This window comes from Nerophis lumbriciformis, linkage group LG16, assembly GCF_033978685.3.
Source record: "Nerophis lumbriciformis linkage group LG16, RoL_Nlum_v2.1, whole genome shotgun sequence".
In the NCBI taxonomy this organism is placed as follows: domain Eukaryota; kingdom Metazoa; phylum Chordata; class Actinopteri; order Syngnathiformes; family Syngnathidae; genus Nerophis; species Nerophis lumbriciformis.
Genome location: NC_084563.2, coordinates 21,279,900 through 21,305,221, shown reverse-complemented (window position 1 = coordinate 21,305,221; position 25,322 = coordinate 21,279,900). Strand labels below are relative to the sequence as shown.

Here is a 25,322-nt window from a genome sequence, read left to right as displayed (position 1 = left end):
AAAATAGAATGGCTCCATTGTAAGTATACTTATGTCTTTTTTTTATTTACTCGTTAGAATGCATTAAAAAAAACTTTTTCTGGTATTACATAAGTTTTGTGAATGATAGGCAAAATTCCCCCAAAAAGTGCAGTTCCTCTTCAAATGGTGATTCGATTTTTCTAAACTGCAATTGTCTCCCTCAGAAAGCGTTTCGAACGGGGACGAGCACGCGCCTGGACGAGCGCGTCTTCGCCATGTGCGAGTTCAAGACGCAGCCGCTGCAGCAGCTGATGCGGATGGTTCACCCCGACCTCTACCGCCTGGACAACATGTCTGACCAGGCGAGCGAGCACGAGAGCCAGATCCAACCAAACCTGAAATGATCCTTCAGAGAAAAAAAATTGCAACGTCCGCATTTGTCCTGCAGGGGGCGCTCCACCTCAACGATGCACTGGTCCCGCAACCTCCTCTGCTCCACTTGTCTGCGGAGAGGCTGAGCCGAGATGGAGCGTTCCTTATGGACTGCGGCAGCGTACGTTTCAGCCTCCTTGCAGCTCCACTGTGATGTGTTCAATGACCTCAACCCTTTCTGGCTAACAAACATGTCTTCAGTTCCATTTGTGTAGTGACTAATTGAGGTCTTTTCCCCGCATGCATGCAGGTGTTTTACTTGTGGGTTGGCAAATGCTGCAATGAGATGTTCATCCGAGACGTTCTGGACTACCCCAACTACGCGTCAATCCCCCCCAACATGGTCAGTGCTAGAAAGTGCTCTGCATTTTGTGCTAGTGCAAAAAAAAAAAAAAGCAACGTGCAGCAAATGAGACATGCTGGTGCTGCCTTTTCACCTCTAGAATGTTCTGACAGCAGCCGTCAGCGTGTTTAAGGGCGGGGTTGATGCCTCCCAGAGCCACCTACATACCAAACATTCCACATTTCTGTGTACCGCATTGTGCGACTGCAGCTTGTTGTTGTTGTTGTGTTTTGTTTTTTCACTGTGATGGGTTTTTTTTGGCAGAGTTGCATTCCTGAGCTGCAAACGCCGCTGTCGGAAAGGCTGAGAGCGTTCCTGGACTGGCTGCAGGACAACCGAGCGTTCAGTTCAATCGTGCATGTACTCAAGTAAGCGTGAAAATGCATCTCAGTAAGTCCCGATCTGTGTGTCATTCATACAGTAAAGTCATGTATGCACAACTTTTGACAATTAAAAAAAAAAAAAAAAGTGGTCTCAGTGCTTGATGGAAACGTGGTGGGTTAAAAACACCACAGAAGACGTCATCAGCTTTTCTTACAATCAAGGCAAGCTCTTGAGAGGAAGTTCGTCTTTCTTTCTGACTGACGACAAGGGCGGCTGCTTCCTCAGAGAATCCATTGTTTGTCCTTCCTCAGTGCCATTGTTGTGTTACCAGTGCACAGCTGGAATGACACACAAATAACGAGCCAAGTACAATCTTTCTGAGCAGATAAAAACTATTAATAATTCAATAATTAAACTATTAATAATTCAATAATTCAAATTACTATTTATTTTTTACATTGCAAAGTTGGATGCAAAATCAAATTGTGTAAAACGATTAAATTAGTTTTTTTTGGTAAATATATAATATTTCAAAATATACAAGTAAAAGTTGTAATATAAAATTAAAAAATATGTGTGTGCGTGTGTGTGTGTATAAATTGTATCTGTATTATTGTCCAAACAGCTAGGTTGTAAAAAAATATACTATAAAAAATACTATATAACTATATACATGTTACAGAATCAATCGTATACATTCATAAATATTGTCTTTATATTTATCAATTTATTACATATTTTTGTTTTTCTTTTTAATGATTTTTTTAGATTTTACAAGGGAAAAAATTATATAAATAATATATGTATGTGTGTATATATATATATATATATATATATATATATATATATACTGTGTATATATATATATATATACATATATACTGTGTATGTGTGTACATATATATATATATATATATATATACTGTATATGTGTGTATATGTATATATATGTATATATATATATATATATATGTACTGTGTATGTATGTATATACTGTGTGTATGTATATATAAGTATATGTGTATGTATATATATACTGTGTGTGTATATGTTTATAATATATAAATACACACATTTATATATTACATTAAACATTATATGATGTATAAAACATTAAACAATGTTAAACACAATCACCGACACCCCACCCCCACACGTTAAAATTATATTATCGATATATATATATTATATATATAATTGTTATAATATAATATATATATTATTTTTCGATTTTGCACGGTGGGGAAATAAGTTCATTTTTTATAAATGTCATCACATTTTACAAAGTTAATAGAATGTTCAACACAACCCCACACCCATGTGACTGAATTAATCTTATAACTTAATGTATAAGTATTGCAGTTATATTTATTACTATTATTATTTATGTTTATATTATAGTAAAAGTATAATTTCAAGAACATAAAAAAAAAAGGGACATGATGTTTAACACAGTCATCGCACCCCTCACCACCAATAAGATCTCTACTTTTTATAAGGAAATCTGAATTCACTGTACATCCCAATTATTCAATGTAAAAGTCTTTGTCTTTCTCCATATTTAGGGATGACGCCTCCGCCAACGCGACCTTTTTCCAGCACTTGGTGGAAGATCGGTCTGAGTCGGGGTCGTCCTACTGTGAGTTCTTGCAGCACATCCAGCAGCAGGTGTCCTCATAGGCTGCCATCTTTCTGGATGGTAAGCAGGAACACTAGCCGTTTTTTTTTTTTTAAGTCTGGCTCTGATTGGACCAAGCGGGGTCGAGAAACGATGAAAGAACCTCCACCGCTGACTCGTAGCTTTTCCACTAATTGCTCATGTGGGACTTGAAGGGAAAATTGAGCCAAGAAGATGCCACTTTTGTCGTGAGGCTCCCTCGTAGCGCTTTAGTGCTGTCTTCTTTTCTTTTTTTTTATTATTTTTCATTTTAGAAGATTTTACTAAAAGGAAGACTGAACACACTGGAGAGGAGAAGATTTTCACTGGCATGCGCTCTTGAAGAACCATGGTTGTTTCGATTGCTAGCAATGGGACCTTGACCCTCATTCGCTCCCTAATTCTGACCAATCACGGGAAAAAACCCTCTCCCTTTGTTTTTGTTTTCTTCCGAGACGCTATAAATGTATGCTATCCTCTTTGTAACTACTGAAAATAATCTTTTATGTGCGATAATTTATGAAGCAGCTTAATAAATAAAAAGGACAAACCAAACCTGACAGACTTTTAATCCCACCCTCTAGTGCAAAAGCTGTCATTACATCATAAAACCGTGTTTCCACTCCACTCATGTCCCGCCCTCGCTGCATCATTCGCCCACTCCCCAATGACCTCATCACTCCTGCAGCCATTTAATAGAAGGCTTGACCTCATGAAAAATAGCTCTTCCATGCTACAGGACTGTAAACAAACACTGGCATAGGACTCTTTAGCACAAAATAGTCCCATCGGGGACGTTGTTTAACGACAAATCGCATATTATTACTGGAATTGTAGCGATTTATACGCACAATATGGGTCCCAGGGACCCCATCACGTCATAAAAATGGGGTCCCACAGTTAATTTTTGGGATCCCACTTTTGTAACCCTTTTGAACGGTGTGGCGCAGTTGGGAGAGTGGCTGTGCCAGCAACCTGAGGGTTCCTGGTAGAGATGTCCATAATATCGGCCTGCCGATATTATCGGCCGATGAATGCTTTAAAATGTAATATCGGAAATTATCGGTATCGTTTTTTTTATTATCGGTATCATTTTTTTTTTTTTTTTTTTTTTTTTTTTTTTTTTTTATTAAATCAAAATAAAAAAACAAGATACGCTTACAATTAGTGCACCAACCCAAAAAAACCTCCCTCCCCCATTTACACTGATTCACACAAAAGGGTTGTTTCTTTTTGTTATTAATATTCTGGTTCCTACATTATATATCAATATATATCAATACAGTCTGCAAGGGATACAGTCCGTAAGCACACATGATTGTGCGTGCTGCTGGTCCACTAATAGTACTAACCTTTAACAGTTAATTTACTCATTTTCATTAATTACTAGTTTCTATGTAACTGTTTTTATATTGTTTTACTTTCTTTTTTATTCAAGAAAATGTTTTTAATTTATTTATTTTATTTTATTTTATTTTTTTTAAAAAGGACCATATCTTCATCATACCTGGTTGTCCAAATTAGGCATAATAATGTGTTTATTACACGACTGTATATATCGGTATCAATTGATATTGGTATCGGTAATTAAGAGTTGGACAATATCGGATATCGGCAAAAAGCCATTATCGGACATCCCTAGTTCCTGGTTCAATCCCCACCTTCTACCATCCTAGACACGTTGTGTCCTTGAGCAAGACACTTCACCTGTGCTCCTGATGGGTCTTGGTTAGGGCCTTGCATGGCAGCTCCCGCCATCAGTGTGTGAATGTGTGTGTGGATGGGTGAATGTGGAAATAGTGTCAAAGCGCTTTGAGTTCCTTAAAAAAAAAAAGGTAGAAAAGCGCAATACAAGTATAACCCATTGAAATCAAATGATAAATGTATGCATTATCCTGTTATAACTCACATTCTATATTGTGTTTTGGAAAAATGTTGTCATAAACGTTACTTAATTCATTAAAAAAAATAATACAAAAGAAAACACATGTTTATGCATATGTCAGTTATAAACATTCATTCACTTTCTTCTTTCCTTCATTGATCTAAACTTTACTGCTGCCGGTATTTTTTTTCTCTATTTTCATTTTATAAAATGTACCGTATTTTTTGGATTATAAGTCGCTCCGGAGTATAAGTCGCACCGGCCGAAAATGCATAATAAAGAAGGGAAAAAACATATATAAGTCGCCTGCTCCGCCGTTAAGGTCTTCACCGTATCCCTGGCTAGGGGGCAGTCAGGTACTAGGCCTTTGCCAAGGGCCACCTGGGGTAACAGTAAAGTTAAAGTACCAATGATTGTCACACACACACTAGGTGTGGCGAAATTATTGTCTACATTTGACCCATCACTCTTGATCACCCCCTGGGAGGTGAGGGGTGCAGTGGGCAGCAGCGGTGGCCGCGCCCGGGAATCATTTTTGGTGATTTAACCCCCAATTCCAACCCTTGATGCTGAGTGCCAAGCAGGGAGGTAATAGGTCCCATTTTTATAGTTTTTGGTGTGACTCGGCCGGGGTTTGAACTCACAACCTACCGATCTCAGGGCGAACACTCTAACCACTAGGCCACTGAGTAGGTGAGTAGGTGAGTAGGTAGTAAAGGGGTTAACCTCCTAGTACCCCAAGACCCCCATAGAGGAGCCTCCACTGCCGGATGCACTTTAACATCATGCGCAAGACAAATTTACAGTATACAGGTAAAAGCCAGTAAATTAGAATATTTTGAAAAACTTGATTTATTTCAGTAATTGCATTCAAAAGGTGTAACTTGTACATTATATTTATTCATTGCACACAGACTGATGCATTCAAATGTTTATTTCATTTAATTTTGATGATTTGAAGTGGCAACAAATGAAAATCCAAAATTCCGTGTGTCACAAAATTAGAATATTACTTAAGGCTAATACAAAAAAGGGATTTTTAGAAATGTTGGCCAACTGAAAAGTATGAAAATGAAAAATATGAGCATGTACAATACTCAATACTTGGTTGGAGCTACTTTTGCCTCAATTACTGCGTTAATGCGGCGTGGCATGGAGTCGAAGAGTTTCTGGCACTGCTCAGGTGTTATGAGAGCCCAGGTTGCTCTGATAGTGGCCTTCAACTCTTCTGCGTTTTTGGGTCTGGCATTCTGCATCTTCCTTTTCACAATACCCCACAGATTTTCTATGGGGCTAAGGTCAGGGGAGTTGTCGGGCCAATTTAGAACAGAAATACCATGGTCCGTAAACCAGGCACAGGTAGATTTTGCGCTGTGTGCAGGCGCCAAGTCCTGTTGGAACTTGAAATCTCCATCTCCATAGAGCAGGTCAGCAGCAGGAAGCATGAAGTGCTCTAAAACTTGCTGGTAGACGGCTGCGTTGACCCTGGATCTCCGGAAACAGAGTGGACGGACACCAGCAGATGACATGGCACCCCAAACCATCACTGATGGTGGAAACTTTACACTAGACTTCAGGCAACGTGGATCCTGTGCCTCTCCTGTCTTCCTCCAGACTCTGGGACCTCGATTTCCAAAGGAAATGCAAAATTTGATTTCGTCAGAAAACATGTCTTTGGACCACTCAGCAGCAGTTCAGCTCTTTTTTTCCTTAGCCCAGGTGAGACGCTTTTCGCGCTGTTTCTTGGTCAACAGTGGCTTGACACGAGGTATGCGGCAGTTGAAACCCATGTCTTTCAAGCGTCTCTTGGTGGTGGATCTTGAAGCACTGACTCCAGCAGCTGTCCACTCCTTCTGAATCTCCCCCACATTTTTGAATGGTTTTTTTTTTCACAATCTTGACCAGGGCGCGGTGATCCCTATCGCTTGTACACTTTTTCTGACCACAGTTTTTCCTTCCCTTTGCCTCTCCATTAATGTGTTTGGACACAGAGCTCTGAGAACAGCCAGCCTCTTCAGCAATAACCTTTTGTGTCTTTCCCTCCTTGTGCAATGTGTCGATGGTTGCCTTTTGGACAGCTGTCAAATCTGAAGTCTTCCCCACGTTTGTGTAGGCTTCAGAACTGGACTGAGAGACCATTTAAAGCCCTTTGCAGGTGTTTTGAGTTAATCAGCTGATTAGTTTGTGGCACCAGGTGTCTTCAAAATTTAACCCTTACACAATATTCTAATTTTGTGACACACGGAATTTTGCATTTTCATTTGTTGCCACTTCAAATCATCAAAATTAAATGAAATAAACATTTGAATGCATCAGTCTGTGTGCAATGAATAAATATTATGTACAAGTTACACCTTTTGAATGCAATTACTGAAATAAATCAAGTTTTTCAAAATATTCTAATTTACTGGCTTTTACCTGTATACTGCATACTATTGTGGGATCTCTTGTGAAAATGGTACTTTCTAAGAAGAAGAATATTTTGTGTTTTGTTCAGATTTTGGTTGCGTAAGGTGAGGTTTAAAGGGGAACTGATGTGCTCACCCTGCACATTGTTCATCAAGGAGTCACTCACTGACGTAGCCAAAATACACTAGAAACAAGTTTTCTTTTCCCGCAGTTCAGGTTGTGTTGAAATGTGGTTTGTTGTCTGTATCAGGTTTCACTTTTCATGCTCCACGTTCCGTCGAAAGATACAAGTTATCCTTATCATTCCTGGTCTCTGGAATCCGAGCAGATGTGTGCTCCTAGTTTGAGATTATCTTTGTTTCTTTTTGGGAGTCTTGGCATCAGTGGAGAGCATTTTTCTTTTTTGTGTTGGCTTTCTAATTGGAGGAAAAACATTGTTCGGGATAAAAATGTCTTGGCCAGATAAGGGCATTGTCTGGTTTTCATCCCGGGAAGTTTCCCTGTGGACCATCAGTGGTTTCCTAAATGGTCTTGTCTTTTGTGTGGAGATTTCCCCACAACATCATTGTCTCCAGTCCTGGTTTCATAATTACGCCTGTGTTTATCCTCACTTCTACTTATCATCGCGCCGCTGTTTGTTCAGCTTCCCCGCAGCCTGACCCAGCCCCTCCCTCGCCACGCCCCACCCCACGCAGCTCCAGCTCGGCTTGTCAGCGGCCGGGTTTATTTTAACCTTCTCCACTCGAACCACATGCGAAACAAACTTCAGAGGGAGCCCAATGTTGAGCGTGGCGCCGCCGGTGGAGACCTCAGACCCCAGCTGAGGTTTTCATCCGGTCCACTTTTCCTCTCATCTACTTGGGATTCTAGCAGAAAGCTGACTAAAGCAGCAGTAGTCCCGAAGACAGAAGCGTGTGAAGATTTTCAAATAAAGGTCTGGTTTGTGTCACTAAAATAAGCAGGGGAACTTTACAAACATTTTAGGGGATGGATCTGCTTAAAGATGGTGACAAAGGAGAAAAAAACAACCCTAAACATTTGGTACCGCTGCACAATCAAATGCCAGTTGAGGACCGTACTTAGTACAGGAAATAAATATGTAATACCAAACCAATCAGATCATTGATTAAAATGTTTCATGTTGCTTTCCAATAAACATACCGTATTTTCCGGACCATAGGGCGAACCGGATTATAAGGCGCACTGCCGATGAATGGTCTATTTTTTTATCTTTTTTCGTAATAAGGTGCACCGGATTATAGGGCGCATTAAAGGAGTCATATTATTTTATTTTTTTTCTAAATGTAAAATACTTCCTTGTGGTCTACGTAACATGTAATGGTGGTTCTTTGGTCAAAATGTTGCATAGATTGTTTTAAAGATCATCTTCAAGTCACTTTCTGACAGTTGCTTCCGGATGCGCCGTTTTGTGGGCGGTCTTATTTACGTGGCTCACAGCGTCTTCTCCCCGTCATCTTTGTTGTAGCGGTGTAGCGCGCAAGGACGGGAGAAGAAGAAGTGTCAAAAGATGGAGCTAACTGTTTTAATGACATTCAGACTTTACTTCAATCAAAAACGGAGCAGTATCTCCTCTTCCGGAAACAACAACACCCGTGAAAAACCGTCCGACCGTAACTCTCTAATAACTAAAGTTCCTTGGGTGAATAATGTAAACTCACTACACCGGTATGTTTTAGCGCTTTCATGGCGAGTTTACTGACAGATATAAGTAAGAACTTTACACTACTTTATATTAGAAATGGCAACAGTGGAGGATGAATGTCCCATAACAAGAAGATAGAGAAAAAGAAGAAACAGGTTATCGACTACGGACTACAAAGGCGCACTCGCGCAATTTTTTTAGGACTTCTGCAGATCCCAAATACAGATCAGCAGGTACCAGAAGGTAAGTTGCTTTTGCATAATATTGCGAAAGAAAACGCCAGATAATGTCTTACCTTATACACACACACCATAATAATACTCCTATGTTTAATGCGCAAACAATCCATCAAACGGTGCGGTTACATATCTTACCAAAGTCATACTAAAATATTTTGATAGATTTTTGAGCGCTGTGTGTAATGTTATATATTTTCAATGGAACATATAACATTTTGGTGTGTACTTGAGTCATATTGCCATCATAGTGCAATCTACACGTATCTCTTATGTATGACTGCCATCTACTGGTCACACTTATCATTACACCATGTACCAAATAAAATAGCTTCGAGGTCGGTAAGCAAAACCAGAATTATCCCGTACATTAGGCGCACCGAGTTAGAAGGCGCACTGTCGAGTTTTGAGAGAAAAAAATGATTTTAAGTGCGCCTTATAGTCCAGATTTGTTTTCTTTTACACAGTGCAGGCCAAAAGTTTGGACACACCTTCTCCTCATTCAATGCGTTTTTCTTTATTTCTATGACTATTTACATTGTAGATTGTCCCTGAAGGCCTCAAAACTATGAATGAACACAAGTGGAGGTATGTACTTAACAAAAAAATGGTGAAATAACTAAAAAACATGTTTTATATTCTAGTTTCTTCAAAATAGCCACCCTTTGCTCGGATTACTGCTTTGCGCACTCTTGGCATTCTCTCGATGAGCTTCAAGCACACCTGTGAAGTGAGAACCATTTCAGGTGACTACCTCTTGAAATTATTTTTTTATATGGGATTCCCAGTTCATGTCATCACCAATCATTATACCTAGAAATGTGGTTTCATTTACTCTTGAAATTTCTGGTGTTTTAGAATTGATAGAATGGTTCCTTAGCCCTGAGTTGTATCCAGAGCTCAGATCAGAATGTCCAGTAGTGATCCCCGTATTCGTTTAGCAACATCCTGCTTGGAGTGTGCAGAACAAACCGTAACAACGTAAGCAGCCTTGTTTTTGGTTTCAGACTTACAAAAAGAAGGTTCGTCCCCCCGTTGCTGAAAAACAGTTGGAGAGTTTCTGCGTTCTGGTGTTGAACTTGGCCTGCCTGAGAAGTTACCTATAAGGGGCCTCTCCACTTTCCAGGCAAGTTCTTTTGTGCTGCTACTTTTCAAGTCTTCCTTTGTTTAGTTTTTTTTTTTTTTTTGCTTGGGTCTAGACTCAGGAAGTCTTAACTTCCCTTTTCGGGGTCGTTCCCAACATTTTTATCCCTCCATCCTGTGTTCCGCCTTAGATGGACCCACTTTGGATCCAAACGCATTCAACTTGACTTTGAACTGGGATCTCTCAGAAGTTCTGGCGTCTGGATGGTGCTTCTGCACTCCCAGATGTTTTTGCTGGTGTAAAGAGGGAGTTGCTGGGTGCCTCAAAAAGGGAGGGTTGAGATTATGTAAGGCCATGTGCAGCCCTCCTCCATTACCAGTCACAAGGGTGAAGATGGAGAGAAAACGGGGGGCTGCAGTGGTCTTCCCTCGTTTTCCGCAGACAGGCCCCGTATCAAGTTAAATCTCTTTGACCGTTTGTTTTGGATTTATTACTGGCTTCCTTCCAGTCCACAACCACATGTGAAACATCTGTGGCCATACAGTAGTAGACTGTATCGCTTGGGTCTAGAAACTGAGCTATGGTTCAACCACTCCCAATCCATCATTTAAAGAGCTTAGTGATGAGGTGAATTAGTTTGTCGTTTGCAGGGTTTTTCTTGATTGTAATGTCTGTGTTTTATAATTGGGTTCGTCTTTTATGTACTTTTGGCTCTTATTCATAGTAGTTTGCTGTAAAACAACAAAGCAGACACACTTCAATAAGCTCATGTCGATTTCAAAAATATATTTTGATATATTTATGATGGTTGAATACGTTTGAGTGCAATTTTGTATATTCTGTATCAAGTTTATTATATTTATTTTAGTATTTTAGATTTAATTGTATCACTGTTGAGTCAGCCTATTTATCTACGTATAAATATAATATAACTCAGTTTTTATATTCACATTTTTGAAGTTTTTATTCATACTTAATCACACCTGTATCCATATTCCTGCGTTATTATTACAACAAATTATAGTAGTGATAGTATCACTTTACGTATTTTGAAGTATTATACACATTTTTCTTTATTTACCCTAACCAAACCTAACGTTTAAATTTAATTTAGAAAATCTTAACTTCAATTTAATACATCAGATTGAATGTTTTAATTGTTCAATCTTATTGTTCTGTTCTGTAGGTTTTCTTAGAGCCCGTAAAAGATGAATGTAGGCTCCATAACATTTAAGACAATAAAGTCTTAATAGTGAAATAAATATGTTCACAATATGCTTTTTAATATCTGTAGTTGGTAGTTGGGTTCATCTTTTTAAATTGTGCTTACTGTATACATGAATGTGTTTAAAGCTATAAAATAAAATAAAAAACATGTATGTTTATAAGCTTGCAGTAGTTTGTTATTAAACAACAAAGCAAACACAATTTAAAAAGCTCATAATGTATACAATTTTATAAGATGTATTTGTGTGTGTGTGTGTATGTATGTATATATATATATATATATATATATATATATACACACATTCCTGGTCAAAAGTTTACATACACTTGTAAAGAACATAATGTCATGGCTGTCCTGAGTTTGTAATAATTTCTACAACTCTTATTTTTTTGTGATAGAGTGATTGGAGCACATACTTGTTGGTCACAAAAAACATTCATGAAGTTTGGTTCTTTTATGAATTTATTATGGGTCTACTGAAAATGTGAGCAAATGTGCTGGGTCAAAAGTATACATACAGCAATGTTAATATTTGCTTTCATGTCCCTTGGCAAGTTTCACTGCAATAAGGCGCTTTTGGTAGCCATCCACAAGCTTCTGCTTGAATTTTTGACCACTCCTCTTGACAAAATTGGTGCATTTCAGCTAAAAAAATGTCAGCATTGTCCACAGGTTTAAGTTAGGACTTTGGGAAGGCCATTCTCAAACCTTAATTCTAGCCTGATTTAGCCATTCCTTTACCACTTTTGAGGTGTGTTTGGGGTCATTGTCCTGTTGGAACACCCAACTGCGCCCAAGACCCAACCTCCGGGCTGATGATTTTAGGTTGTCCTGAAGAATTTGGAGGTAATCCCCCTTTTTCACTGTCCCATTTACTCTCTGTAAAGCACCAGTTCCATTGGCAGCAAAACAGGCCCAGAGCATAATACTACCACCACCATGCTTGATGGTAGGTATGGTGTTCCTGGGATTAAAGGCCTCGTGTGCGTGCGTGCGCGTATATATGTATATTAGCGTATATATGTGTGTGTATGTATATTGGTGTATATATGTATGTATGCATATACGTATATTAGTGTATGAATGTGTGTGTGTGCATATATGTATATTAGTTTATATAAGTGTGTGTGTACATGTATGTATATTAGTTTATATATGATTGTGTACATATGTATATTAGTGAGTGCGTGTGCGTGTGCGTGTGCGTGTGTGTGTGTGTGTGTGTGTGTGTGTGTGTGTGTGTGTGTGTGTGCGTGTGTTTGTGTGTGTGGGTGTGTGTGTGTACATATATGTATATTAGTGTGTGTGTGTGTGTGTGTGTGTGTGTGCGTGCATATATGTATATTAGTGTGTATATATATATATATTTTTTTTTTTTAGTGAACAGTTATTAAAAATAAATGAGGATGGAATAACTTTTAGTGCAGTTTTGTACATACTGTATGTAGCTGAATATATATACAATTATACATCTATAAAATTGTGTTTATATATATATATATATATATATAATATGTATGTGTGGGGAAAAAAATCACAAGACTATTTCATCTCTACAGGCCTGTTTCATGAGGGGGGGTTCCCTCAATCATCAGGAGATTTTAATGGGAGCATTCACATACCATGGTTTATATAGGGCACAGAGTGGGTGGGTACAGGCTGGCGTAGGGGCGTGGTGATTGGCTCATGTGTTACCTAGGAGGTGTTTCCGTCTGTGGCGGCATGCTGTTACAATTTCGCTGCGCTTGTTGAGGGATGACAGGTCTGGACGGTAAATAATAAACAGTTTCTCTTTCAAGCATAGGTTGCATCTTTTATTACCACTATTGTAAGGTGTGCTGGATGCAAGAATTTGCCATGTTATTGAATATTCAACATTATTGTCTTTGAGGTCCCAAATGTGTTTGCTGAGTTCTGTGGTATTCCGCAGGTTTTGGTTCCTGAAAGAAGCCTTGTGATTGTTCCATCTGGTTTTGAACTCTCCCTCGGTTAATCCTACATATGTGTCGGATGTGTTAATGTCCTTGCGTGTTACCTTAGATTGGTAGACAATTGATGTTTGTAAGCACCCCCCGTTGAGAGGGCAATCAGGTTTCTTTCGACAGTTGCAGCCTTTGTTGGTTTTGGAGTCGCTCTGTCCGGGGGCCGACGGCTCATTCGCAATTGTTTTGTTGTGGTTTGAGATAATTTGTCGTATATTGTTCATACAGCTGTAGCTCAATATAATGTTGTTCTTGTTGAATACTTTGAAAAATGACAAGGAGCGCATCAAGAAAGTAAACAACCTCATCATAGCTGCCGATAAAACCACAAACTTCTACAGAATGCACATACCAGAACATCACACCTTACTGGACAGAAGCATCACCAAATCATACAAAAGAGCACAACCCAACACCTTACAGAACATCCACCTGGAAAATAAAAGGATCGCGGCTGAACTGGACATTGAGGACAGGGTGGACGCCACAGCCAACAAGGAAGCCTTCATCACATTGAAGGACCACAAACCCAACTTCGCAAATAACCCAACATGCCGACTAATAAACCCAACTAAATCTGAAATAGGAAAAATCAGCAAAATAATCCTGGACAGAGTCAACACAAAAATCAAGGACAAAACACCACTCAACCAATGGAGAAATACAGCAGCAGTAATCAAATGGTTCAACAACATCCAAGACAAACAACAGCACAACTTTATCTCCTTTGATATAGAAGAATTTTACCCTTCCATCACGCAAGACCTACTGACTCAAGCACTAGACTTCGCCTCAGACTACGACTCAATCACAGGCAACGAAAGAAACATCATCATCCACGCAAAAAACTCCATTCTCATCCACAACAGTACACCATGGCAAAAAAAGAACAATGCAACATTTGACGTCACTATGGGAAGTTTTGACGGAGCAGAAACGTGTGAACTCGTTCGGAGTTTCCTCCTCTCCCAGCTCGCTAGCCTCAATCTGAACCTTGGTATTTACTGTGATGACGGACTGGCAGTGTGTCGCGCCTCACCAAGGAGCAGCGAGAATACCAAGAAGCGCATATGCCAAATTTTCAAAGAGAACGGCCTACGGATCACGATTGAAGCCAACAAGCAAACCGTCAACTTCCTTGACGTCACTTTCAACCTGAGAAATAACAGCTACCAACCATTCACGAAACCCAACACAACACTCCAATACGTGCACCATGACAGCAACCACCCACCCACCACCACGAAAAGAATACCTACCGGAATTAATAAAAGGCTATCGATGCTGTAATCTAGCAAAGCTGAATTTGACCAAGCAACCCCCCCGTACCAAAAAGCCCTTGATGAAAGCGGATATAATTTCACCCTCACCTATGAACCCACGCCAGGAAACCAGCCAAAAAAGAACAGAAAACGAAACGACATCATCTGGTACAACCCCCCATACAGCAAAAACGTCTCAACTAACATTGGACACAAATTCCTCAATCTGATTGACAAACACTTTCCCAAAGACAACACCCTAAGAAAAGTATTCAACAAGAACAACATTAAATTGAGCTACAGCTGTATGAACAATATACGACAAATTATCTCAAACCACAACAAAACAATTGCAAATGAGCCGTCGGACCCCGGACAGAGCGACTCCAAAACCAACAAAGGCTGCAACTGTCGAAAGAAACCTGATTGCCCTCTCAACGGGGGGTGCTTACAAACATCAGTTGTCTACCAATCTAAGGTAACACGCAAGGACATTAACACATCCGACACATATGTAGGATTAACCGAGGGAGAGTTCAAAACCAGATGGAACAATCACAAGGCTTCTTTCAGGAACCAAAACCTGCGGAATACCACAGAACTCAGCAAACACATTTGGGACCTCAAAGACAATAATGTTGAATATTCAATAACATGGCAAATTCTTGCATCCAGCACACCTTACAATAGTGGTAATAAAAGATGCAACCTATGCTTGAAAGAGAAACTGTTTATTATTTACCGTCCAGACCTGTCATCCCTCAACAAGCGCAGCGAAATTGTAACAGCATGCCGCCACAGACGGAAACACCTCCTAGGTAACACATGAGCCAATCACCACGCCCCTACGCCAGCCTGTACCCACCCACTCTGTGCCCTATATAAACCATGGTATGTGAATGCTCCCATTAAAATCTCCTGATGATTGAGGGAACCCCCCCTCATGAAACAGGCCTGTAGAGATGAAATAGTCTTGTGATTTTTTTTCCCACACATACATATATTGCGCTCTACTACGGTATCGAGCACTATTTTTTGGATAACCTCATTAAGACATATATATATATATATATATATATATATATATATATATATATATATATATATATATATATATATATATATATATACATATATATATATATATATATATATATATATATGTGTGTGTGTGTGTGTGTGTGTGTGTGTGTGTGTGTGATATATATATATATTTTTTTTATTTTTTTTTATTTATTTAGATTTTTTTTTATTCAATGTTAAGTCAGTATATTAAATTATTTATTTATTATTAATATCTGTAGTGTATTAAGCAAATTTAACCAATATTTTGATAACTTTATTTTAAGTTTTTTTTACAAGCAATATTACTGTAATATTTAAGAATAAATAATTAGTATCATTTAATGTATTTTAGTTTATTTTACATTTGTTTTCTTAATTGTATGTACCCTTAGCAAACCTCAACAATTATAATGGAAAAAAAGCCTAACTTGACTGTATTAAATCTGTATTTTTTAATCATATATTTACTAAAAAAAAAAAAAACATTTTGTATTTTATACAACTAATAAGGATGTTTATACTCCCACACATGGCCTGAGGGAGCATGGTTATTCAAAAATGTGTGTTTCCCTCCCCATGGACGACATTCTCCAGGAAGTATGGGGTCACAACCTGTGGTTATTTTTACCGTAGGGCTGCCATGTACACTATCTATTGTGGACTCTCACTCCTATCACTGTTTTATGTCAAGACGCCCTCTTGCTGTCCTTACACTTTTACAGAAAAAATTGCGCCGGAAGGTTTAAACATAGAAAATTAGCTAAACAGCTAGCATAAAATTATTAGTATGCTAATAAAAGGGGCGTTAGCATACTTTTAAGATGGCGCCAAGTATCAAAAATCATGAATTTTGTTTTTGGTTAAAGCATAGAAAATTAGCGAAAGAACTAGCAAAAAAACATCAGCATGCTAATGTTAGCATGCTTCCAACATAGCAAGTATCAAAAATCATGATTTGTTTTTAGTTTAAAGCATACAAAATTAGCAAAAAAGTTATGAAAAACGTTGGCATACTAATATAAACCACGTTAACATACTTCCAAGATGGTGCCAAGTAAAAAATTACGGTTTGTTTAGGGGGAAGCATACAATTAGCTAAAAATCTAGTAAAACCCATCAGCATGGTGACGTTAGCATGTTAATTTAAAAGACGCTGGCGTACTTCCAAGATGGCGGCAAGTATCGAAAATCATGATTTTTAGGTTTGAACATACAAGATTAGCTAAAAAACTAATAAAAAAACGTTGGCATTCTAATATAAGCGATGTTAACATACTTCCAAAATGGCGCCAAGTGTGAAAAATCATGACTTTTAGGTTTAAAATTACAAAATTAGCTAAAAAGATGAACAATTGTTAGCATGCTAATATAATAAACGGTAGCATGCTTCCAAGATGGCGGCAAGAAAAAAAAAATTAGTTTTTCAGTTAAAGCATTAAAAATTAGCAAAAAAGCTATCAAAACGTTAGCATACTATTATAAACAAGGTTAACATACTTCCAAGATGGTACCAAGTAAAAAATCAAGGTTTGTTTAGGGTGAAGTATACAATTAGCTACAAATCTAGCAAAAATCATCAGCATGCTAACATTAGCATGTTAATATCAAAGACGCTGGCGTACTTCCAAGATGTCGGCAAGTATCAAAAATCATGATTTTAGGTTTAGACATACAAGATTAGCTAAAAAGCTAGTAAAAAAAAACGTTAGCATGCTAATGTTGGCATGCTGATACAAGCGACGTCAACATACTTCCAACATGGCGCCAAGTGTGAAAAATCAATGATTTTTAGGTTTAAAATGACAAAATTAGCTAAAAAGCTAATTTAAAAAATGTTGGCATGCTAATATAAGCAACGTTAATATACTTCCAAGATGGCGCCAAGTGTGAAAAATCATGATTTTTAGGTTTAAAATTACAAAGTTAGCTAAAAATATAAAAAATTGTTAGCATGCTAGCATAATAGACGTTAGCATGCTTCCAAGATGGCGGCAAGCATCAAAAATCATGATTTGTTTTTAGGTTAAAGCATGAAAAGTTACCGAATTAGGTATCAAAAATTGCCCCAGAATGACGAAAAGGCCAAAGAGAAGCACGTTATGATACTTTTTTATGTTTTTTGGTCCCGATTAATGATGTAAATGATGCAAAATACATTTTTTGCTGCTTATACCCTATTGTTGCTAAGCTTGACAAATGTGTTGAATAGATTTTATCAACCGAAGTAATTAATATATGTGTTAATTACACTTATTTACAATACTTGTTGCATACATTCACATACTTTGTAACTTTATTCAGTCAAATGTGACATTTAAAAAAAAAAAACAACAACATTAAACTGCTGTTTTAGCTAAGCTAATGTAGCTTCTGTCATGGAGCTCGAATTAGCCGACAAGACTTATAAATAAAATATAACTGATTGGAAAAATATGTTGAATAAATCTGTATTTGTCAATATGTTTTTATAAATGTGAGAATTATCTGTGATGCATCTTGTTATATCCATCCATTTTCTAGACAGACAACATTAGCAAATATACAAGTTAGATTAGCAATACATTTGTATCTTCTATGATGTGATAAAGTGCTGCAGTTGGCTTTTTATGGCACTTTATTGCGCAAACGTTACCCTTAACCTACAAATGTAACGTGTGTGTCTGTATCATATATATATATATATATATATATATATATATATATATATATATTTTTTTTTTATTATTTTTTTTTTTTATACAGACTTTGCATGTGAAAGTCACGATTCTTATCTCACCTTGTCAGCCAAGATGCTCGTTTACGAGCTTGGCGGTTTGTAACCTTTTCCTGGGCCTTCCCCGCACCGTGTAATGTTTGTTTGTCATCAACTGATAGCTTATCCAGTCCAATCAAACCTTGTATATACATGTGGCACTTCTCATACACGGGCAAGTGGCTAACACAAAGTGCTATACACGAAGAGAAAAAAAACAACACTATTGACAACTAAATGAGGAAATTCCTGAAGGAAATGCTGAAGTTGAACTGAAATGCTGACAGAATGTAGGATGAATGTAAGAATAGTTTGAATGTTAGAATGGTTTGAATTGAATGAATTTCCAGGAAAAACGGAATTTGGTTTGGTACTTGGGAAAGTGTTAGTTTGAATGTCCAGGATGAGTGGAATGTGTTGATGTTGGAATGGTTTGAATAGGTTGAAAAATGTGGAAACTGCAAATTGGAAAAATGGCCCATTCATTTTAATAGGAACTTCCTGGAAATGTGGGAATTTTGGGAAAAGCGGGATTTTTTTTAAAATAATTAGGAGCATGAATTGGTTGCTGTTGGAATTGTTTAAATTTGTCAAGAAATGTTGAATTAGTAACAGTTTTTATTTGAGAAATTCCTGGAATTTCGGGAAAACCAGGAATTTTTCTAATTCCTTAACCAACTTGGTTTTTGTCCTGAATATGAGGATTGTTTTGACGGTGGAACGGTTGAAATGGGTTGGAAAATGTAAAAGGAGTAGTCGAACCTAAGAATGTTTACCAACAAACAAGAATTGCTGGAAATGTGTTGAATGTGGAAACATGTTAGTTTGAATGTCCAGGATGAGTGGAATGTGTTGATGTTGGAATGGTTTGAATAGGTTGAAAAATGTTGGAACTGTGCAACTTGGAAAAATGGCCCATTAATTTCAATAGGAACTTCCTGGAAATGTGGATATTTTGGGAAAAGCGGGATTTTTTTTAGAAAATGATTAGGAGCATAAATTGGTTGGTGTTGGAATTGTTTAAATCTGTCAAGCAATGTTGAATTAGTAACAGTTTTTATTTGAGAAATTCCTGGATTTTCCGGAAAACCGGGAATTTTTCTCGTTCCTTAACCAACTTGGTTTTTGTCCTGAATATGAGGATAGTTTTGACGGTGGAACGGTTGAAATGGGTTGAAAAATGTGAAAGGAGTAGTCGAACTTAAGAATGGTGGAAACGGTTTACCAAAAAACGTGAATTCCTGGAAATTTGTTGAATGTGGAAAATGATAGTTTGAATGTCCAGGATGAGTGGAATGTGTTGATTTTGGAATGGTTTGAATAAGTTGAAAAATGTGGGAACTGTGCAACTTGGAAAAATGTCTTATTCATTTCAATGGGAACTTCCTGGAAATTCGGGAATTTTGGGAAAAGCGGGATTTTTTTGAAAATGATTAGGAGCATGAATGTTCTGATTGAGCTGAATTGGTTGGTGTTGGAATTGTTTAAATCGGTCAAGAAATGTTGAATTAGTAACAGTTTTAATTGAGATATTCCTCGAATTTCGGGAAAAACAGGAATTTTTCTAGTTGCTTAACCAACTTGGGTTTTGTCCTGAATATGAGGAGTGTTTTGACGGTGGAACGGTTGAAATGGGTTGAAAAATGTGAAAGGAGTAGTCGAACTTAAGAAGGGTGGAAATAGGTTACCAAAAAACGAGAATTCCTGGAAATGTGTTGAATGTGGAAAAATGGTAGTTTGAATGTCCAGGATGAGTGGAATGTGTTGATGTTGGAATGGTTTGAATAGGTTGAAAAATGTGGGAACTGTACAACTTAAAAACATGTCCCATTAATTTCAATGGGATTTTTACTGGAATTTTGGGAAAAGCGTCATTTTAGGGGCAATTTTTAATAATTAAGAGCATTAATGTCCTAAATCAGCTGAATTGGTTGGTGTTGGAATTGTTTAAACCGGTCAAGAAATGTTGAATTAGTAACAGTTTTTAATTTAGAAATTCCTGGAATTTTTCTAGTTCCTTGACCAACTTGGTTTTTGTTCTGAATATGACAAGTGTTTTGACGGTGGAACGGTTGAAGTGGGTTGAAAAGGTGAAAGGAGTAGTCGAACTTAAGGCTGGAAATAGGTTACCAAAAAACAGGAATTCCTGGAAATGTGTTGAATTTGGAAAAATGGTAGTTTGAATGTCCAGGATTAGTGGAATGTGTTGATGTTGGAATGGTTTGAATAGGTTGAAAAATGTAGAAATTGTGCGACTTGGAAAAAATGGCCAATTCATTTTGAATGGGAAAAATGGAACAAAAAAAGGGAATTATGGGAAATCCGGGACTTTTTTTTTTTAGAATTGTTGAAGTAGGGCACACACTTCCTGAACAGGCTGAATATTTTGAACAGTTTGAATCAGATGAAAAATGTGGGAATTGTGGAACTTTGAAGAATGTTCCATTGATTTCAATGGGAATTTCAGAAAAAATTGGGAATTTCGGGAAAAAGCGTGAGGTTTTTTGAAAATGGTTAAAAAAAAACGTTAATGGTCTGAATGAGTTGAAATGGTTTGGTGTTGATTTTTTTTTTTTAATCGATGGAGAAATGTTGAAGTAGTAACATGTTGAATTGAGAAATGGTATTACGGAATTCCTGGAAAATCGGGAATTTTTCCAGTTCAAAAAACATTGTTTTTTTGTCCTGATTAAGAAGAATGTTTTGACGGTGGAATGGTTGAAAAGCGTTGAAAAATGTGGGAGGAGTAGTTGCCAGAAAAAAGGGTGGAAATAGGGCTTTGGAAAAGCAGGAATTCTGGAAAATTCTGGATTTTTTTTTTTAACTTGGAAAAAAGGTTGTTTGAATTCCCAGAATGGTGGTTAGGATTAGGTTAACAAAAAACGGAAATTCCTGGAAATGTGTTGAATGTGGAAAAATGGTAGTTTGAATGTCCAGGATGAGTGGAATGTGTTGATGTTGGAGTGGTTTGAATCGGTTGAAAAATGTGGAAATGGTAAGGGGAAAAAAATCAAAAATCAATGCTGCAGTAGTATTGGCCACTAAATGAGACCAAACAGTTCAGTATCGTGGCCACTGATTGGCTCAACCTCAGACAGCATTACTATACTGTAATAAAGCAGTTTAAATGTGACTATGTGGGTGTTTACATGTCGAGATTTCTCTCATAATATTAAAGAAAGCCACAAACAGGCAATATTCTTAATTTTTTTAATGTTTTATACAATACAGTAGGGATTTCTACTCTGCATAAATTGGTTTATCACAGCTGTGTCTGGAACCAATTAACAGTGATAAACGACGACCTTATATGCATTTTTTTTTAATTTATTAAAACATTTAATTATTGAAAAATGTCCTTCCTGTGATTTTTTTTTGGTGGGGTTCAAAACAAGCATCAGATGAAATTCAGGTTTGATCAAAAAAGTAAAAAAATGGTTTTGTATTAGTTTAAGTCGGGGGTCAGCAACCCGCGGCTCTTTAGTTTTAGTGCCACCTTAGTGGCTCCCTGGAGCATTTTTTAAAAAAGGATTGAAAATGGAAAAAGATGGGGGGGAGAAAATGTTTTTTTTTGTTTTAGTATGTTTCTTGTTTGAAGACAAACATGACACAAACCTTCCCACTTGTTAGAAAACCCACTGTTTGATATGTTTGTGTGTATGCTTCACTGATGACACTATTTGGTGAACATTGTTTTGTCCTACTCATTTCGGCCGTTCTTGAACTCACCATAGTGTGGACTGTGACAGTTTGTTTACATGTGAAATGTTCCACTCCCTTGTCTCATTTTGTCCACCAAACGTTTTATGCTGTGCGTGAATGCACAAAGGTGCGCTTTGTTGATGTTATTGACTTGTTGAAGTGCTAATCAGGCATATTTGTTCAGTGCATTACCGCAAGCTAATCGATGCTAACATGCTATTTAGGCCAGCTGTATGTACATATTGCATCATTATTCCTCGTTTATAGGTATATTTGAGCTCATTTAATATCCTTTACTTTTATACTCTTTATATACAATTTACATTTGCATGTCTCATGACACATTACCTGTATGTAATATTGGCTGCATTTCTCATAGTTGTTTGTGTGCCATGTTGTTCCAGACCACAGCAAACATTACCGAGCTTGCCAAAGATTGTAATAAATCTATTAAAAGAAGACAGCCTTAACTTGAACACACACATCTATACCTTTGCCCATTAAAAGCCAGTCATTTCCAGGAGTTATCTCACCTTCTGAGTAGCCTCTGATTTACTAATGGTTTCTAATGTTGTAAAAATGTGTAGAATGAATATTAAATTTCAACATTTCTGTCAACAAAGATTTGCTTAGGTCTGCGACACATAGTCATTTTGATAGTAGGCTATTATAACTAATATAGACACTTACATCATGTGTTGCCTTCATTATAAGACTTATATACGGCTTTTAAAGTCATTTTAATAGTAGGCTATAATAGCTAATATAGACACTTACGTCATGTGTTGCCTTCATTAAAAGACTTATATACGGCTTTTAAAGTATTTTTGATAGTAGGCTAATATAGCTAGTATAGACACTTATGTCATGTGCTGCCTTCATTAAAAGACTTATATACGGCTTTTAAAGTATTTTTGATAGTAGGCTAATATAGACACTTACGTCATGTGTTGCCTTCATTATACGACTTATATACAGCTTTTAAAGTCATTTTGATAGTAGGCTAATATAGCTAATATAGACACTTACGTCATGTGTTGCCTTCATTATAAGACTTATATACGGCTTTTAAAGTAATTTTGATAGTAGGCTAATATAGACACTTAAGACATGTGCTGCCTTCATTAAAAGACTTATATACGGCTTTTAAAGTATTTTTGATAGTAGGCTAATATAGACACTTACGTCATGTGTTGCCTTCATTATACGACTTATATACAGCTTTTAAAGTCATTTTGATAGTAGGCTAATATAGCTAATATAGACACTTACGTCATGTGTTGCCTTCATTATACGACTTATATACAGCTTTTAAAGTAATTTTGATAATAGGCTAATATAGCTAATATAGACACTTACGTCATATGTTGCCTTCATTATAAGACTTATATACGGCTTTTAAAGTCATTTTGATAGTAGGCTATTATAGCTAATATAGACACTTATGTCATGTGTTGCCTTCATTTTAAGACTTATATATGGCTTTTAAAGTAATTTTGATAGTAGGATATTATAGCTAATATAGACACTTGCATCATGTGTTGCCTTCATTATAAGACTTATATACAGCTTTTAAAGTCATTTTGATAGTAGGCTAATATAACTAATATAGACACTTACGTCATGTGTTGCCTTCATTATAAGACTTATATACGGCTTTTAAAGTAATTTTGATAGTAGGCTATTATAGCTAATATAGACACTTGTGTCATGTGTTGCCTTCATTATAAGACTTATATACAACTTTTAAAGTATTTTTTGATAGTAAGCTATTATAGCTATTATAGACACTTACGTCATGTGTTGCCTTCATTATAAGACTTATATAAGGCTTTTAAAGTCATTTTGATAGTAGGCTATTAGAACTAATGTGTTGCCTTCATTATAAGACTTATATACGGCTTTTAAAGTCATTTTGATAGTAGGCTATTATAGCTAATATAGACACTTACATCATATGTTGCCTTCTTTATAAGACTTATATACGGCTTTTAAAGTCATTTTGATAGTAGGCTATTATAGCTAATATAGACACTTACATCATTTGTTGCCTTCATCATAAGACGTATATACGGCTTTTAAAGTAATTTTGATATTAGACTAATATAGCTAATATAGACACTTACGTCATGTGTTGCCTTCATTATAAGACTTATGTAAGACTTTTAAAGTCATTTTGATAGTAGGCTATTATAGCTAATATAGACACTTACGTCATGTGTTGCCTTAATTATATGACTTATATACGGCTTTTGAAGTCATTTTGATAGTAGGCTATAATAGCTAATATAGACACTTATGTGATGTGTTCCATTCATTACAAGACTTATCTACGGCTTTTAAAGTATTTGTGATAGTAGGCTATTATAGCTAATAAAGACACTTATGTCATGTGTTGCCTTCAATATAAGACTTATATACAGCTTTTAAAGTATTTTTGATAGTAGACTTATAGCTAACAGAGACACTTACATCGTGTGTTGCCTTCATTACAAGACTTATCTACGGCTTTTAAAGTATTTGTGATAGTAGGCTATTATAGCTAATAAAGACACTTATGTCATGTGTTGCCTTCATTATAAGACTTATATACAGCTTTTAAAGTATTTTTGATAGTAGACTTATAGCTAACAGAGACACTTACATCGTGTGTTGCCTTCATTATAAGACTTTTATACGGCTTTTATAGTCATTTTGATAGTAGGCTAATATAGACACTTATGTGTTGCCTTCATTATAAGACTTATACAGCTTTTAAAGTATTTTTGATAGTATGCTATTTATTGTAGCTAATAGAGACACTTACATCATGTGTTGCCTTCATTATAAGACTTACATACGGCTTTTAATTAAAGTCATTTTGATAGTAGGCTATTATAGCTAATATAGACACTTACGTCATGTGTTGCCTTCATTATAAGACTTATATACGGCTTTTAAAGTAATTTTGATAGGAGGCTGTAATAGCTAATATAGACACTTAAATGATAAATGATAAATGGGTTGTACTTGTATAGCGCTTTTCTACCTTCAAGGTACTCAAAGCGCTTTGACACTACTTCCACATTTACCCATTCACACACACATTCACACACTGATGGAGGGAGCTGCCATGCAAGGCGCTAACCAGCACAACACAACGGACATGTCGAGGTTGGTACTAGGTGGGGATTGAACCAGGGACCCTCGGGTTGCGCACGGCCACTCTTCCACTGCGCCACGCCGTCTCACTTATGTGATGTGTTCCATTCATTAAAAGACTTATATCCGGCTTTTAAAGTATTTTTGATAGTAGGATATTATAGTTAATATAGACACTTGCATCATATGTTGCCT

General features: G+C 36.8%; 1 protein-coding gene across 6 annotated transcripts in view; it reads left to right on the top strand.

Annotated features, from left to right (window-relative positions):
* The window catches only part of sec24b (SEC24 homolog B, COPII coat complex component), a 63,209-nt gene that overhangs the window by 37,342 nt on the left and 545 nt on the right, over nucleotides 1-25,322 (top strand). For 4 of the 6 annotated variants that reach the window (XM_061976779.1, XM_061976778.1, XM_061976780.1 and 1 more), the window contains 5 exons: nucleotides 186-323; nucleotides 410-514; nucleotides 644-736; nucleotides 1,001-1,104; nucleotides 2,627-3,273. In XM_061976779.1, coding sequence (XP_061832763.1) covers nucleotides 186-323; nucleotides 410-514; nucleotides 644-736; nucleotides 1,001-1,104; nucleotides 2,627-2,741 — 555 coding nt within the window. In that variant the 3' untranslated portion in view covers nucleotides 2,742-3,273. Of the gene's footprint in view, nucleotides 1-185; nucleotides 324-409; nucleotides 515-643; nucleotides 737-1,000; nucleotides 1,105-2,626; nucleotides 3,274-9,918; nucleotides 10,685-25,322 lie in introns of those variants that run through there. The other 2 variants (XM_072914892.1, XM_072914891.1) reach the window with 2 other exon arrangements.